Raw genomic sequence first — 17,356 nt, 5'->3', positions numbered from 1 at the left:
ATTGTCATTGTTTGTCCTTGACAAGTACCTCATCTCTTTTGAGGCTGACACACTTTTCTGGTCATGTCAGAAAAACAGTTTTGATGGCATGCTCTTGGAGGCTAATAGTCTACTGAATTTTAGAAATCTTTAAATGGTTTGGTACATTAATCTGTTGTCCTGGGTCCTCTGTGTAGTGGCTTCTGAGTGTCCTTTTCCTGGATTTGCTTCTCAAATGACCTACTCCAGGTCTAATTGCAGCACAAAGAGCTTTAGAAATCTTATTGTGGTCATGCATCAATCAGAAAAAAATCTGCTTTGATCGTGGTTTTTGCAGCATTCTGACCAGCGGAACTGTTCTGAGTGATTAGTGACCTGGTTAATTAATGCTGTTTGCAATCTTGGGACAGTCAAGTGCTTGTTTCTCACTAGCAGGAGTTTCCAAATTACTCTTTGATATTGCTTAGTTCTAGATTGAGCCATATGCCTCTTTGTGGTGAAGTTGGTTCTGACTGGAAGAGGGAGAAACAAATGCTTGATTTCAGCCTGTAATGCTTGCAAAAGTATGTGTGGACTAGAAACTGTGGGTCAGATGCATGTTCTTCCTGAAAGGTGAAAGCAAACAAAAAGTTGTATGTGTTATTGCTAGAGATTTGTTGAGAGAGGGTAATATGTCCTTTCTTAAAAACAAAATCCCCAAAAAACCTCCCTCTGCCCTTCTTTTCTTCCCTTCCCCCAACCCCAAAAGATTTCTTGACGCTGATCGTTTGCAAATATAGCCCTTTCTGGAATCTCCCATTTATTTGGGAGGTTGTGGCAAAGAACTCAGCTATACCTGGTGTGTTCAGATTTCCTTGATTCCAGGTTTTAGGCCTGAGCATAGCATAGAAATTACTCAAATGTTTAAAAAAACCAGTAAGCTTTGGTTATTCTTAATCAGGTTCCTCATGTCTTCCTTTTCTTTTATTAAGCAGCTGATCCCTGTGAAGTGTGGTGCAGTAAGCCAGTTCATGTACTGAAAGACTATTGCGATGTGATTAAAATATACATCATTTGGCCGTTTCTGTTTAAACTTGAGAATAAACCTGTAGTAACCGATTTCAGGTAAGCATGCATGTATTCATATTGGTTAATCGTGTCCTTTACATTTTTGTTTTTATTTTAATGTAGAAGATTTCTGTGAATTTAGATTATAGATGCATAAGTATTAAAAACGCCCACATTAATGCTTCAATCTGGCAAAGAGCAAAGTTGGCTATCACTGGGACCATACCAAATTCACAGTCCATTTTGGTCAATTTCATGGTCATATGATTTTAAAAATCATAAATTTCATTATTTCAGCTATTTAAATCTGAAACTTCACGGTGTTGTAATTGTCGGAGTCCTGACCCAAAAAGGAGATGTGGGAGGGTTGCAAGGTTGTTGTAAGAGGGTTGCAGTACTACTACCTCTGCTTCTGCATGGCTGCTGGTCACGTCACTGTCTTCAGAGCTGGGTGGCCAGAGAGCGAGGGCTGCTGGACCGGAGCCAAGCTCTGAAGGCAGAACCACTGCCACCAGCAGCGCAGAAGTAAGGATGGCGTAGTATGGTTTTGGCACACTTACTTCTGCACTGGTGCCTTCAGAGCTGGGCCCTCAGCCAGCAGCTGCCACTCTCTGGCCACCCAGCTCTGAAGGCAGCACAGATGTAAGGGTGGCAATACTGCAGTTCCTCTAAAATAACCGTGCGATTCCTCCCCCCCACCCCCCAGACCCACAACCCACTTTTGGGTCAGGACCTCCAGTTTCAGAAACACTGGTTTCCCTCTTGAAATCTCTATAACATAGAGTAAAAAAACACAAGACCAGATTTTACAACCTGTGACACGTTTTTCATAGCTGTGAATTTGGTAGGGACCTAGCTATAACTGAAGTGACTTTAGATTCTGAATATCTGGGATAAACTCTTCAAAAATAGATGCCTGTATTTAAACATCCAAATCATTGCCCTGGTTTTTGAAAGTGCTAAGAACCCCGCAGCTACCATTGATTTCTCATTTTTAAGAGATTGCTCTAGGTTACTAAACACTGTCTTCTTTAGATCTGACTGACTTTAATAATAGCTAAGGCTATATAACAGGACAAAAATTACTTTTCTAAAAAAATAAATGTTTTCATTTAAGCAATACCTACTTTTGTGAGCTAAGTTTGAAGAGACTCTGGGATATTGAAGTTCTCGAAGACCTTGTTGATTTGGCGAAGAAAGTTGTGGTAAGTGGAGGTCTATAACTTATGTTTTCAAATGTGTTAGACTGCTTAATTAGCACCTTGCCATGATACAGATCTTGATTTATATGTTAAATTAGTACAAGGCAGTTGTTTCTGCTAGGGTGAATAAATATGTTGACAGTCGGTTGGGTTGCACCATGAGTGACTGTTTTTGATTCAGTAATGATTCAGTGATTCAGTAATGTCTGCAGGAAAACTGGCTCCTGGGGCTTGATTGGAACATGGACCATCTTTTTGTTATGTGCTTGAACAGTGGATAGTAAAGCATTCTCTGATCCATGATTGCAGTACAGACAGTAGAGCCCTGTCAGTGAGTTGAGAGGTCCTCCTACCCGCAGAGTGAAATAAAGTTGCTTTTTCTTGGTCACTTTCACTGTTCTTTTGCTCAGTAACAGTTTGCTGTTTAAATGCTGCTGCTGCTGCTAGTCTGGTCCAAAACAACCATACACCGGTACGAGACACCAACAAAGGAGAGGGGGAAACAGCAAAGAAAACTTAGGGCGAGTGTGCAAATGATGAACCAAATATTTTGTGTGGGGTGTTTTTTTGTTTTTAAATTGAGGTATTGCACAGTTTTTACTTTGAAAATTCTGATCAATGGAAGATTGACTGAGTGCAGCCCAAAACTGCATCTTGATGGTCCACTCTGCTGTTACATGACTTCATAATAACTAGTGCAGTGGTTCTCAACCAGGGGTATGTGTACCTCTTGGGTGCACAGAGGTCTTCCAGGGGGTACATCAACTCATCAAGATATTTGCCTGGTTTTACAACAGGCTACATAAAAAGAACTAGCGAAGTTAGTACAAACTAAAATTTCCTACAGATAATGACATGTTTACACTACTTTATATACTATACCAGTGAACTGCAAGTACAATGTTTATATTCCAATTGATTTATAATGTGGTAAAAATGAGAAAGTAAGCAATTTTTCACTAATACTGTGCTTGTGACACTTTTTTGTATTTTGATGTCTGATTTTGTAAGCAAGCACTTTTTAAGTGAGGTGAAATTTGGGATAAGCAAGACAAATCAACCTCCTGAAAGAGGTACAGTAGTTTGGAAAGGTTGAGAACCACTGTACTAGTGGGTTGCACAGTTTGTTGCTTCTGTCTGAGCACATTGCCCTTACAGGGGCTCCATGCATCCTAGGTTATGGCTACACTCTGCAGCTTTTAGTGACACGGTGTGCTGTTATAGCCATGCCACTAAAAGCCACACAGTGTAGCTGCTGTTTGTCTGAAGGAGAGAGCTCTCTTGCCGACAAAACAAAAAAACAAACTTCCACCCCCACGAGCAGCAACAGCTTTTGTCAGCAGGAGGGTGCTCCTGCTGATAAGGCACTGTTCACTCTTTGTCCATAAAACTTGTCCTTTGGGGGCTTTTTTTTTTTTTAAACCCCTGAACAACAAGTTTTGCTGATGAAGTGCCAGGGTAGACATTCTCCTGGTATTCCCTCCCACAAGCTCCCTGTGTGCCAGCCTCCTTCTATTTCCTTTCTCCCCACTATCCCTTCACCCAACTATTCTTATTTTTTGTCTTTCTGTCTGGGAAATAAGTCATTTTGGATATCAACATTGTACTGTACTGGGAGGATCAGCAAAGTTGAGATAGAGGGGGTATTGTTACGAGATAAGGTGTTAATGGCTGCTATCAACTGGTTCTTTGAAGCTGCTGGCTCTCTTAGTCAGATTCTTTTTTTTCTTCTGATTTTCACCAAAATCAATATGATTCTACTCAGTGTTGCCTAGAACATTTCCTGAAATTTTTGAATGGATCAGATGTAGCATTCAAAAGTTACCGCATTACAGACCGAGAAATGCTGTTGAGTGAACAACCTCACTTTGCTTTTGGTTGGGTGAAAAGTCTGATTTCTTTTTTTGTTTTTTGTTTTTTTTTTTCCGCAGAACAATCCATTTTTTATCAGTGGCATATTGAGTATTGGTACTCGAATAGAAAATGTAAGTTATTTTGACTTTTTTTTTTAAATAAAAACCTCTGTAAATAAGGCTTTTCCATCTGTTTGCAGTATTTCTTTTTTACCTATACACAAGGTACATGGGTATTTAACAGCTAGAGCACTTGATGGTCTCATTTTCTTAGAAGTCTCTCGGTTCTGAAGTTTTGGTGTGTGGATGTACTTTTTCTTCTGCATGTCACTTCCTCTTAACCGATACAGATGGCATAAACTAGCAAGTTACTTTAATATTAAAGAAATTTGCTTTCTAGTTTGCCATTTTGAAGACCATATCACTTTTTATAGTGGGAGAAATAAATCAGCCACTTGTTACTGGATAATTCACTACTTATATTTTTATTTAATTTAAATGGCATTTTGTCTTGATGGACATGCATTTAATAGTAAATAAAATAATATTCTAAATTCACAATCTGTTTTAAAAACACATTGATAGAACGTACCAGCCAACAAACATTCTGCACTCAACCCCACTCGTTTAGAACGTGCTTTGATGGTCACCCAACTCAGGCTGTGTTGGACACAGGAGAAGTTTCAGAGTCAAGGGCTTTTCACTTGCAACACCCTGCTTGAAGAATGTCTGTTCTCATGTCCGCTGTTGTCTCAGTTTGGGTTGAAGCACAAATACATAGGTGGGTGTAGTAGGGCCCTCAGTGGGCTTGGGTGGCTTAGTGGTTAGCATCCACTCAGTTATGGGGTAGTGGTAGGGAAGCCTGTGCCTGCCCACTCCACCAGGCTCTGACCCAGGGCCCTATGAGGGTCAGCAGCGTTGATAGACCCTCTGAGGTACCCTCTCTCTGGGTTGCTTCCTACCACTGCACCTTCTGCTTCTGGTCCCAGATAAGGAAAAATAAAAAGGAAAGCAAACAGTCAGCCTGAACTGGGCTCAGCATATAGTCCTGTGCTTCAGTGATGCATCTCTAGCCCCTTTTGGCTGGAGTTGGTGGGGTAGTTCTGTACTCCTCTCCAGCTTTCTTAGTGGGCTTTGCTCTCTTTTCAGCCATGTTGCCAGTTGGAGCATGTTCTGCTGGGTTAGGGGGGCAGGGCTAGCTGCACCCAGGACTGTCCTTTAACCCCATACATTCCAGTGTGGGGTTTGTATACCCCACCACAGTGAGTTACCAAGAAAAATGCTAAATAGATCAAACCCTACAACTTGAATGGTACCCAGAAGTTAATTGAAAGCCAGTGCAGTTGAAAAGAAGCTTGTGCTCTCTGTGGGAAACCCAGATAAGTAAGGTTTCAGAGTAGCAGCCGTGTTAGCAGATGTCTCATTTTACCTTAACTGATACTTCCAAATGGTCTTCAACAGGAGCACTCATTCTGTTGAAAAGTAGCTTGCAGGATGATATGCAGACTCTTAAGTGATCACCAAAATAAGCCTTCTGCAGAAACACCTTAACAATTTTGTATTGTAAAGGTAGCTTTACAAATTTTATGATGCTACAGTGACAAAATACAAAATTTAAGTTGGTAGGTGTAAACCAATATTTACTTGTTTCCTTCAGTGGAGTGATTTTAAATGATTGAATAGTGCATTAAAAATATTCTTAAAAAAAAAAAATCCTGCAATACTTAAATTCAAGTACACTAGTACTGATAACTAATCTGTCAAAAAGAGCAGTTATGGGAAAGCAGGGTGAATAAAAATCAGTGATTTTTTTTTTTTTAAATTTGAATTTAAATTTTAAAAGTTGTATTTTTAAAAATGTATTTAATTGGTTTTCATATTTCACATTTATCTTAAGACCTACGCTTACTATAATCTATTAAAATAATTTAAAATAAAAAAAGGTACATTTGCCAAAGTTTTAAAGGAAGTCAGACCACTTAACTGGTGGAAGTCACTTGCGAAGTACCTGGAACCAGTTTTTGACAGCAGTAGCCTCTTCTATAGGTACAGAAAGAGTATTTTCTTTTTTCATTTTATTCAACGAGTTCAGTTCAGTGACTAGTTCATTCAAAGTTAAGAAACCAGTTGGGAGTTGCTAATGCAGGAAAGCATGTTTTCCTCTTCCAACCTGAATAAAAGCTAAGTGTGAGAAGATGAGTCTACTAGTTCTAAAATGTTGAAGGACAATGGTGACAAGAAACAATCAGTTCAATTCACTAACTAGACATTAGTACTTTGTTTTGTCAATGTTAGTTTTAAATGCAAACCATGTTTTGATACAGTTTCTTAGATATCCAGCACATTTAAGGAGTTTACTCCTAGGAGAATTCTTTGCCAAAAAATTTAAATTTTTGCACACAATATTTTAAAATTTTACAAAATTTAGCATATTTTATTTGTCAAAATAACACAATATAATCATGCTCCCAGTATCAGCCTGGGGCTGTCAATGGGAGACCCAACCCCCAGTGCCATGTGTGTGCAGGAGTGTTGGGGGAAATCACAAATTCAGCATGAAAAAGTAAAATTCTGCAGGGAACACAATTCTGCACAAATGCTGTTTTGTGCAGAATTCTGGCAGAACTAGTCATTTTATTTAACTAAAAAAAATTGTGCATTTTTAATTGAATTAAATTTTTCATTGACATGGAGTGTGACACATCACAAGTAAAATATTATATAGTAAGTAATGCATCATTCACCATTTTGTAATGTAATAAATGTAAATTAAAAGGTATATAATTGCTTACATTTGTATACAATGTATCCTTCTGGTTAGCACAAAGAAGCATGAAATATAGTGTAAAGTCTATGTTGAGTTGCAAATCAATGTGTTTTTATGGTTACTAATTATAGAGAATCAACCTTCCCTTAAGAGAAAAAACTAAAGTACAAATACAATGCAGGACTAAAATCGATGATTTAAATCAGTTTCCTGCTTGCTGATTTAAATTATTAAAATTGGTGAGTTAAATTGCTTTGATTTTAAATTACAATCCTTTCCCAAAAGGTGGGTTATCTTTTTTGTGTGGGTGTGGGTGTGGTTAAGTTATAAAAAGAGGGGTGGGTGTGATGCTCTGGAGGCACCAAGAGCTGTGATTCACCTATTGCCACCTTCCTGCTGCTTGAGGGCGTGTGGTCAGTGCCAGCCTGGTGTCAACTCCCTAGCACAACAAAACTGTCAGCAACTCAAGAATTCTCCTCTGTGCTATTCTAATCGTACTTTTGCCCTGCAGGTTGACAATGGATGCTCCCAAGTCCCTTTAAAGTGCCCCCGTGTGGTGTCCAGCCCCTGATCACTGGATGTCCACAGAAGTACTAGGTTCTCTGTTCCCAAAGGAACAGTGTACCTAGTTTACTAGTTTTACCCTAGACTATTGCTCCTGTATCAATTGCAGCACTTGAGTTCAATGATAATTAAACAAAAGGAAATTCTTTTTAAGAAAGAATAGACATTCAAATTGATACAAGTGTGAGTGATGGAAACAAATGGCTACATAGAAAGCAAAATCATAAAACACTAACTAAAGCCTCCACTTATTAATTCCCATCCCAAAGTTCAGTCTTCTTGCAGCAGTTTGTGAGCTACAAGGAGCCAGAACTCAGCTATGGCTACATTACAGTTTAAGTTGATGCAGAACTGCTTGCTATGCCCTCCCCAAACTCCTCCCACACATTCCTTGCAAACACCTGGCCTGTCTCAGTATCCCATTCATGCCACACCTTTTGGATAGCTTCCAAAATGATACCTGGACTTAGCACAGCTATAAGAGCCTACACTATCATCTCCCCTCCCACCAAGTGTTTTGTGTGTTAATTGGTATTTAATAAAAACATGCTTTCTGAAAGATTTTTATTTGTCTCCTTCACAAGGTGGTTGCTGCTGGAATTAATACACAGTGGCAATTGGATCATTTGCAGACTGCAGATCTTGGTCAGGAATCAACATTTTCATGGAAAGTGGAAAGTTAACAAAGCAGACAAGATGCTGTATAGAAAGACTCGTTACTCGTGGTCGTTATCAAAACAGTGTCTTAAAGCTTCCCTTATTCAAATAACCCCCATTGCACCCCTTCTAATAGCCCTGCTATTTGGCTGCTCAAAATCAGCTGCCAGGGGATTCACCTCGGGCCTCCAGCAAGGGGGAAACTTTTTACCCTTAGCCTCACAAATATTATGGAGTGCACAGCAGGCTCCTATGACCATGGGAATATTTTCCTCATTTAGGTCTAGCCTGCCATAAGGGCAGCGCCAGTGTGTTTTTAATTTGCCAGAGGCACATTCTGTACCTGCTCAGCCAATTGTTGAAGCACTCCTTGCTGCTGTCTAGGTTTCATGGGTAAGGCTTTATGAGCCTTAGGAGTAAGGGGTATGCTGGGTCTCCCAGGATCACTGTGAGCATTTCAACATGCCCTGGTGATCCAAAAGCATCTGCAATACCATAGAGAAGTACCCCTTTCTATTAACGTACTCTGTCGCAAGATGATCCGGGGCCAAAATTGAGATGTGTGCCATCGGTTGCCGTGCTGCAGTTAGGGAATCCCCTTGTTGCAAAGCCATCCACTATTTCATACACATTTCCAAGAGTCACAGTCCTTCATAGCAGAATGAGATTAATGGCCCTGCAAACTTGCATTCACGCAGCCCCAGTGGTGCACTTCCAGACTCCAAACTGATTTGTGACCGACCGGTAGCAGTCTAGAGTTGCCAGCTTCCACATAGCCATTGCTATATGCTTATCCACCGAGAGGTCAGCTTTCATTTTGGTGTTGTGCCACAGTGCTGGGGCAAGCTCCATACACAGTTCCAGGAAGGTGGCTTTCCTCATCCGAAAGTTCTGCAGCCACTGCTCGTCATCCCACACCTGCATAATGATGTTTTTCCCACCACTCAGTGCTTGTTTCCCAAGCCCAGAAGGGACAGCCCACTGTGTGTAGTTGCTCTATAAATGCCAAAAGTAATCTCGTGTTTTCTTTTGACGACATGTAGCAGGTCAGGCAACTCTGATTCTTATTCAGATTGGGAGTTCATGGTATACTGCATGATCATCCGTGATTTGTTCATAACAGTGACCACAACAGCAGAGAGCCGTGCGGGATCCATCCTTTCAGACAGAGATGGTGGGTGCACAGGGGCTGTTGAAAAATGCCACAAAATGCATTGGCATCAAAATGCATCAGCCTGTGGAATGATGGGATGGAAAAAAAATGCATCATGGGACATTGAGCCTACACCCATGATGCATTGTGATCCACTCTGCTTTCCCACACCTCCTAGCTGCAGAAGGTGGCGAGTAATGTGGGGGGATAGCTACTCGCAGTGCGCTGCTCTCACTGTCTATGCTAGAGCACCAACTGTGTATGTGCTCCACCTACAGAAGCAGCATTGTGCGAACATGCTCAAGCAATGTAATTACAGTGCTTTTAGATAGAATCATAGAATATCAGGGTTGGAAGGGACCTCAGGAGATCATCTAGTCCAAACCCCTGCTCAAAGCAGGACCAATCCCCAATTTTTGCCCCAGATCCCTAAATGGCCCCCTCAAGGATTGAACTCACAACCCTGGGTTTAGCGGGCCAATGCTCAAACCACTGAGCTATCCCTGTGACTTGCATCAACAGAGCTCAAGTGTAGACAAGGCCTCAGTCTTTCATGAAGCACCCCTGTTCAACAAGGCGCATCTTAGTGAATGGATACAGACTGCCTTTCTGCACCTTGTGATATACTAAATCAGTCTTTTGTCTTTATTCACAATATGGCCACCCCTTGCTGTCATGTCATTCCTTTTCACTTGCAATTAGTTTCAGTGTTTATAGTTGCTTTGTTGGTTTTCCATTGCCTTTTCTGGGTTGTTACTGGGGTGGATGATTGAGCAATATGTTACATCGTTCGCTAGCCAGAGTGGGGGTGACAGCTCCATTCCACTTGAATTGACCATCACCAAGACACATTATTCCATGGTGACTCTCTTTCACTTCAAGACCATAAGGGCTTAATTTTCAGTATAGTTACATTATTCCTTAAATATTTCGCATATGCACATTTCACAATAAGTGAGTGTTGATAAGTTACAAGCTTTTAGTAGAGAACTCACATGCTACTGTTTATAGTGAATGTAGTAAGTTTGTCAGGTCTGAGGAAGGAGCTGCTTGCAAAGAATATTGAGCCATTTGCCAGTTGTCACCAATGGGTCTCGGTGTCACAGTGGGCATTTACTATGCTGAGTAACATTCAGTTCCTTATAAGGAGCAATGATTGGCTGATGACTGCAGGCAAGTTGATCACACACAATGCAGATAATGGTTTTTAAAAATTAACATTTGGTTTTATACTGATATACCAAAAGTGTCCTTTCTGGTTTGTTGTCAAACAAGGATTTGAGGAAAGGTTCATAAGTCAGGAGTAGTATTCTCTAGCACCAGTAAAAAGTAACAATGTATGAGAAATACTACCTATCGAAAGGCATTTTGATATGCTATCTTGCCTTGACTGTAGTGCTGCCTGCAGTGATTCAAGAACAGAAGTACTAACCTCAGGGCAGACTGTTAGGAAGCAGAGTACAAACCCCAAATTGGCTGTGAGTTCTATACTAATACTATGTCTACATTAGCACTTTTGTCAGCAAAATTATTTTCAGTCGGGGTGTGGAAAGAAACCCTGACCGACATCAGTTTCACTGATGAAAGCGCCAGCGTGGACAGCACTATGTTGGTGGTAGAGCGTCTCCTGCCATCGTAGCTACCACTGCTCGTCGGGGGTAGTTTAATTATGCTGGCGGGAAAGCTCTCTCCTGCTGGCATAGAGTGGCTTACACAGGAGACTTTACAGTGGCGCAGCTGCAGCGGGACAGTTGTGCTGCTGTAAGGTCTGTAGTGTAGACATAGCCTTAGAGTTCACCAGCCATTTATCAAGTGCAAACTCCTTAGGCACTATAGCAGCATTAACATGGAGTCACAGACAGTCCCCTGGGCTACTCTGAGCTATCTCACCACCCAGGTGCGCGTACTTTTGTGATCAGTGATCCTTTACACCAAGAAACAGCAATATTCAAGTTACTCTGAGTCCCAAAGGACCAGTCACTTACCCCAGGTCAGTTGCACCTGAAGTCTCACAACAGAGATAATGCTTTCAGCCAATCCTGTAAAAAACTATATAAAGATTTATTAAATAGGAAAAAGAAATTTAGACAATTCTTTGCAAGGGTAAAGCAGTAAACATACACAAATAATTTACAATCTTAAGTTTCAAAAGGTAGTGGAAGTTTCTATAATCCACAAGCTCTATGTCCTTTAGGGCTAAGCCAGGTTAAGCAGCTGGGGATCTCTTGCTTATGCCTGGAAAAATCTTGTCCCCAGAGTCCAAGCATCAGTTTGTGTTAGGGGTTTTATACCCCTCATGTCATGTACTCTGAGCTGGAAACTCAACTGATCGGAGGAATCCACTTGCATGACTTGTTGTCACAGGGAGGAGGACAGAACAATAAAAGTATTTTGTTCTCCTGAGGGTTTTTAGGGAGACTCCAGTTGCAGGGTCCCATAATAGTCTGTCGGGTGTTCATGGACCTTTCCTTTGGGGAAAGGCATAACACTTTCTTTTGAAGATGAGCCCCTCGCTAATTAAGGTCTTTCTCCCATCTGGTGATTTATACAGTCACAGAGGTTCACAATGTAACTGCTGAAATATTACCTTACAATATCGGATACAATATTATAAATAATATTAATGCACTCACCAATTCATAAGCATTCAATGAAGTATAAACACATTCTTATAATTGTTAAAATAGATATTAGAATTATTACACAGGTGAACCAGACTGATTCCAGCTATGTATTTGTCAGTGTCCAGTTGAGACACGGGGACCTTGGTATGAGCAGGTACCTGATCTGCCAGCGTCACTGGTATGTCACATCTAACCTAGCAGCTAGAGCAAAAAACCTTTTCTAAGGTTGTCCATGTGCCTTTGTTGTGCATAAAATGAGGTGGCTGTTGTAATTTGTGAAAATGCAATCTAACTTAGTGTTGGTTCTCTTTGACCATATTTTTATGCAAGAAATAACGTAGAAATAAACTAAAAATATCTTTCCTGAATTCTATGGGTTGTGGAATAGATATGAAGTATTTGAACTATGCTTTTCTATTTTTTCCAGGCAACACCCTAAACATTTTCCCTTGCACCTTATTTGTCAGACTGTTACACAACATTGCTGATATGCTATCCATATTTGTTAAATTTTTTAGTTTATATTATGTTGCCAGTAATTTAGGTTATTTTCTTTTACTTAGCTTATCCCATATAAGAAAAACTGAGTACAGTTGCCAGCTTTCTCTAATTTCTACCCTTTATTTGAAATAGAGAGTTTTTGATATTGGGGCTGCTCTTGCCTGGGTGAAATGTACAGGGGAGTTCAGTGTTCTACAGAAATTAGAAGAACTTGGAGATTACTGTTGGCCTCCTCTAGAAGCTTTCTTTGCTAAATGTAAGTATAATCATTGTGATGGGTATCCAATTTCCTGCAAGGTTCTGGACAAACATTATTGAATTGGGCTACACCTTATTGAATTAACTTTTAAATATCATGGGATCTCATATTAAAAATGCAAATGTTTGTGGTGTTGTGGGATTGTATGTAAGCTGTGTAGGAGACCTGACTAATGCAACCCTTGGGAAGTATTATGAGCTTCAAAGGACTCCTTTAGAAAATGGGCTAAGACAGGAATGAATTGATAGTTGAGCAGGTTTTCTAGAGGGTATTTGCTTTGGGGACAAGACCTTTATCTATGAATTACCTATTCCCAGGATCAAAAGTTCCAAACAGCATGGAGGAGTAATTCGCAGATTCATGGGGGTGCTTTTTTCTGAGCCAAGGCAATTACAAACTTGTGATCATGAGGGGGGAAAAAAACCTTGGTGAGGCTTGAAGGACTACTCACCAGCCAGAGACCTTGTAGGATTTGGGGCAATCTCTGGTAGCTTATTCGCATGCATGTACATTCTTTAATTGGTTTTAATATGCTTTCTGTATAATGCTTTTACTTTAAGAATAAACATATTTGCTTAGAAAGAGCTGTGATAACTTGTAACTCTAGCAGTTACACTGTTTACAGCCTTTGAAGAGTAAGCCAAGTGCAGACACAGGCCTGTTAGGTGGTCTGCCTTGCTGGGGAATAACAGCCTTAGAAGAGAACTGTGCAGCCTGGACATGCCCTGGTCAGGAAGTAGAGAGGTGCATATGTCAGTCCAAGAGCGGTAATGGCTTAGGAGCGGGAAATCTAAGATTGGGTGCTCTTGCTGGATCATAGAGGGGCAATTCAGGTGCAGTTGCCCAGACTGACAAGCATTTAAAAAAAAAAAAAATGGGGGAAGATACCTTGTCATGGGGTGGTTGGGGGTGTGGATGTGTGTCTGAGTCCTATATATTTTTTTTCTTTAGCTTTGGAGCAGTTGAGGTATCGTGGGAAAATTAGAATCTTTTCAGTACAGAGGATTATTCTCTCATACTTATGTATTTGTTTTCTAATGTTCATTACAAAGGAAATTCTTATCTTGACTTTATCCCTTCCTGCTGCTTATTCCCTCATTGACATTCCACTCTTAGTCAGTGATAGTAATTTTCACAGCAGTTGATTGTATCTTAAATATCATAACCTCATTTGTGGAATAATTGACAAGAGCCAGATGAACTCTTAGAAAATAACAAAGGAAAAGACAGAGAACATGATTATCAGCTAAGTGAAACAGTTTCTAAATGCAGTATACTTAATTTTTCCGTGGAGTCATCCACTCTTCAGTTTTGTCAGCTATTCTAAAGCTAGAAAAACAGCTTAGCAGTCTTTCCTTTGCAATATCCAGTTTTGCTCCAGTGTTTATCATCGTTCTTGCTGCAGCTGCCATTGGTATGATATCCCCTTCTGTATTAAAAATAAGCTTTTGATAACTGGGATGTGTTCTGTCATCAGTGACATTGGAATCTGAATCCTACTTGGCGTGAGGTACTTTTTTTCGTAGAGAGACAATAAACCAGAATATTTTCTCTTACCTTCCTTTTCAAGAATGGCTGTTAAAGAAAACAAGGCTGGTCTAACATTTGATGAAAGACTTCAGTATAACAAAAAACAAAACAAGAGTTTATATCTAATTATAAAGAAGTGACTCACTAGCACTTTCTAAAAATTATCTGAAGTATAGTAAAAAAAAAATTTAAACAGGAGTCCACAAGTTTGACAGTGTCTTTAGGCAGATTAGGACACTGATAATTTTCGTCCCATTAGAAACTAGTGAGAAGTCAGTTTCAAAGTTAAAACAACTCCATAACATTTGGAGACAGTCTGACGATTGGATATGATCAGAAATTTTGCAGTCATCTTGCTCAGGAGGCTTTGTCTCTTGTTGTGATGTCCTGTGGGTAGGATGGGTGCCTCCTATGTTAAAAGACAACATTCCCATATACTGACTCTGTCAGATATTTTTAGAAACTCTTCAATTTTTTCATTTTAAAATATTCCAGACTAGTAAATAATTAGCTCTAAAGTCTTAGCCCACTTGGTTTTAAGTGTAAGCTCTTCTCCTTCATAGAACTGTTTGTGGGTACCCTCTGGTACTTATTATCTGGCTAATATTTTTCTTAGTTCCCAAAGGCTTGAAATGGTAATGGATTTAATAGGTAACTTTACATCCATTTTGTGTGGATATTTTAAAGTATATAACAGTGGTAGAGTGAAAGATTGTTACTTTGTCATCCAAATGAAATACTTGATTGAAACAAAATGTTTGGTGAAACTCTTAACTGCTGTTCGTTCTACTACATGACTGTGATGGTTAACACATTTATATCTGTTTGTTATATTACTGTGATTAGAGCTGAATAATATCTGTCAGCTTCATGAAACTTTTGAATAAATTATTCAGAAAGATGAGAATTTAATTCTTATGATCCAAAAAAGTTCTATTGTAGTAGCAAAAGGCTCCATGGCACTGAGATGTAGGCTGAGGATGGCAGGGTTTGGGCTTTTAGTACAAAGGGAGAATCATTTAGTCCTTGATTCAGCAAGGTACTTAAGTACATGCTGGCTTCAAATATGTGAGTAGTGTCACTGACTTCATTGAGATTGCTCATATGTTTCAAGTTAGGCACAATGCTCGTAATTTTAAGTACCTTGCTGAATTCAGTTGGGACTTACATATTTTGTGCAACAGTGGAAACAAAAATAATCCACATTCTGTTTGAAATTTATTACTTTGTTTTAGCTTATTTCTGTCGTTGATGAGGGGAAAAACAAAACTAGACACATCCTGTTTACGGTTATAGAATATACAATGATTGTTAAAAGCAAGCGGTTAAACCTATTGTTTGGCTTTTGGTTTTTTTTTTTCCTTACCTTACTAATTTCTGCCTACAGATAAATATTATATAACTAAAGTTGCATTGGAAGACTGCAATTTAGTTGAAGAGTTTGAAGTTCAGAGTTGTGAAAACTGTATAAAGGTAGGACAAAATACTAAAGTGTGTGTGTGTATAATTTTTTTTTAAAAAAACAAGAGTGATCAAAGATAGTCAAAGTTACAGAAACTTGTAGGGAAGCTATTGGCCAAAATGAGTATTCCTTTTATAGGATCATTTTCCAACACTTATTAGGAGTTGCATGCCTTTTCAGATAATTACACTGCTCCAGGTCAATTAGTTATGAGTACATTTCAACATTTGGTATACACACGAATGAGATACTTAAATACATATTGTTAAATGCTTTTATAGTTCTCATCACAGTTGGGTTAAATTCTGATTGGTTGCATATTTGTTTTTCTTGATCTTACAGAAAAGTGAATTTATGAAAAAGAGAGGAAATTGTGAGTTTTCCCAAGAGAAATTTGCTTTTGCTATAAGCTCATACACTAAAGCCATAGAATTTTGGTAAGAACTAAGTCAACTAACTAGATCATCTTTGTGTATGTCACATTTTTATCTTCTTCAGACTTGTCTTGGTTTGTTGACCACCCATTTAAAAATCAGATGATGCCTAACTGATTTACCACAGTTTTGTTTACTTTCATATTATCTCTGTTTCCTGTCTTAGTACTAAAGACACTTTTTATCTTTGTCTGTGTTAGTGACGTTTTAAAAAAATGCCCACCATTACTAATACTAGTTCAGCAACATCAGCTCGAACAGTGTTGGTAGCAGTAGGGTAAAATGGCCCTTCAGCTTCAGAAGCCAATTTCAGTGCTGTGTGTTAAACATGGTCCCATCAGAAAAACAGGATACACTACTGAAAATGGCTACTGGAGCTGATAGCTGCCTACAATAGGGCTCCCAGTGTTACTGGCACTAGTGGGGCTGACCCAGTGTTGGCACCAGTGGGATATTTAGGGTTTGAGATCATGCTTACTTCATCTAATATGTGTTGCTTATTCCTCCCCTGAAGTCATCCTTTGGGTGGTTGTGGAAACTGTTTTATAGGTATGACTTCAAATGGAGAAAGAAATGTAAAACTAAAACAAATATTATTCATGCAAATGGTACAGTATTTACTTAGTGTATAATGCTATGCCTTGTAAAATAAACTAGCAACAAAACACTGGTTTGCTGAAATTAACAGTACTATCACAAGCAAGTGCTGCTTTTGGCAAATTCAGTTGTGTCTGTGGAAAGGCTGTATACTTCATAAAGATTCCTATCTTAGGGAGTATTGGGCCTGACATATGTTGTCGGCATGCATTTGGAAGGATTGATGCCTTCCTAATGTCTCCCCTCAGACTGTGTGCCAACTGGTAAAGTAGATTTCTTCTTTGAGTAGCTTCCCGTATGAGTGCTCCACTTTAGGTGAGTCTGCATCCCTGTGCCTGTGATTGGAGATTTTTGGTAGCAGTGCTCATTCGGGCTGCTTATACACACTCCCACAGTCTTGGGCTGCTTTTGGCGGCTCTATATTACGCTAAGCGGCCAAACTGCCTTCAGTTCCTTCTCAACCACTTTTGGCCTGAGGTGGAGCCCTTAGCAGAGCCTATTTAGTATATCTTTAGTGTTACTCTTTAGTGGTGTTGTTGTTGTAGTGATAGAGTAGAGTTAGTTTGTTTGAACTATCCTCCTCTCCCCTCATTTTCTTTCTTTATTGTTTAAAAAAATATATTATTTACTCCTGAGGGAATTCTGCACAAAAAAATTAAAAATTCTGCTCCAAAACAATAAAAATTCTGTGCACAGTATTTTAAAATTCTGCATATTTTATTTGTTA

At 39.4% G+C, this 17,356-nt stretch overlaps 1 protein-coding gene across 8 annotated transcripts in view; it reads left to right on the top strand.

Annotated features, from left to right (window-relative positions):
- The window catches only part of TTC3 (tetratricopeptide repeat domain 3), a 135,343-nt gene that overhangs the window by 12,378 nt on the left and 105,609 nt on the right, over window positions 1–17,356 (top strand). For 5 of the 8 annotated variants that reach the window (XR_013346338.1, XR_013346339.1, XM_077818550.1 and 2 more), the window contains 6 exons: window positions 951–1,083; window positions 2,144–2,231; window positions 4,160–4,213; window positions 12,480–12,603; window positions 15,524–15,609; window positions 15,941–16,035. Coding sequence is in view for 6 of the 8 variants with exons in the window: in XM_077818550.1 (XP_077674676.1) it covers window positions 951–1,083; window positions 2,144–2,231; window positions 4,160–4,213; window positions 12,480–12,603; window positions 15,524–15,609; window positions 15,941–16,035 (580 nt within the window). In the remaining 2 variants the exon portion in view is untranslated. The remainder of the gene's footprint in view (window positions 1–950; window positions 1,084–2,143; window positions 2,232–4,159; window positions 4,214–12,479; window positions 12,604–15,523; window positions 15,610–15,940; window positions 16,036–17,356) is intronic. The other 3 variants (XM_077818533.1, XM_077818517.1, XM_077818542.1) reach the window with 2 other exon arrangements.

This window comes from Eretmochelys imbricata, chromosome 1 (genome assembly GCF_965152235.1).
Source record: "Eretmochelys imbricata isolate rEreImb1 chromosome 1, rEreImb1.hap1, whole genome shotgun sequence".
Classification (NCBI taxonomy): Eukaryota; Metazoa; Chordata; order Testudines; family Cheloniidae; genus Eretmochelys; species Eretmochelys imbricata.
This window is presented reverse-complemented; position numbering and strand designations above follow the sequence as displayed.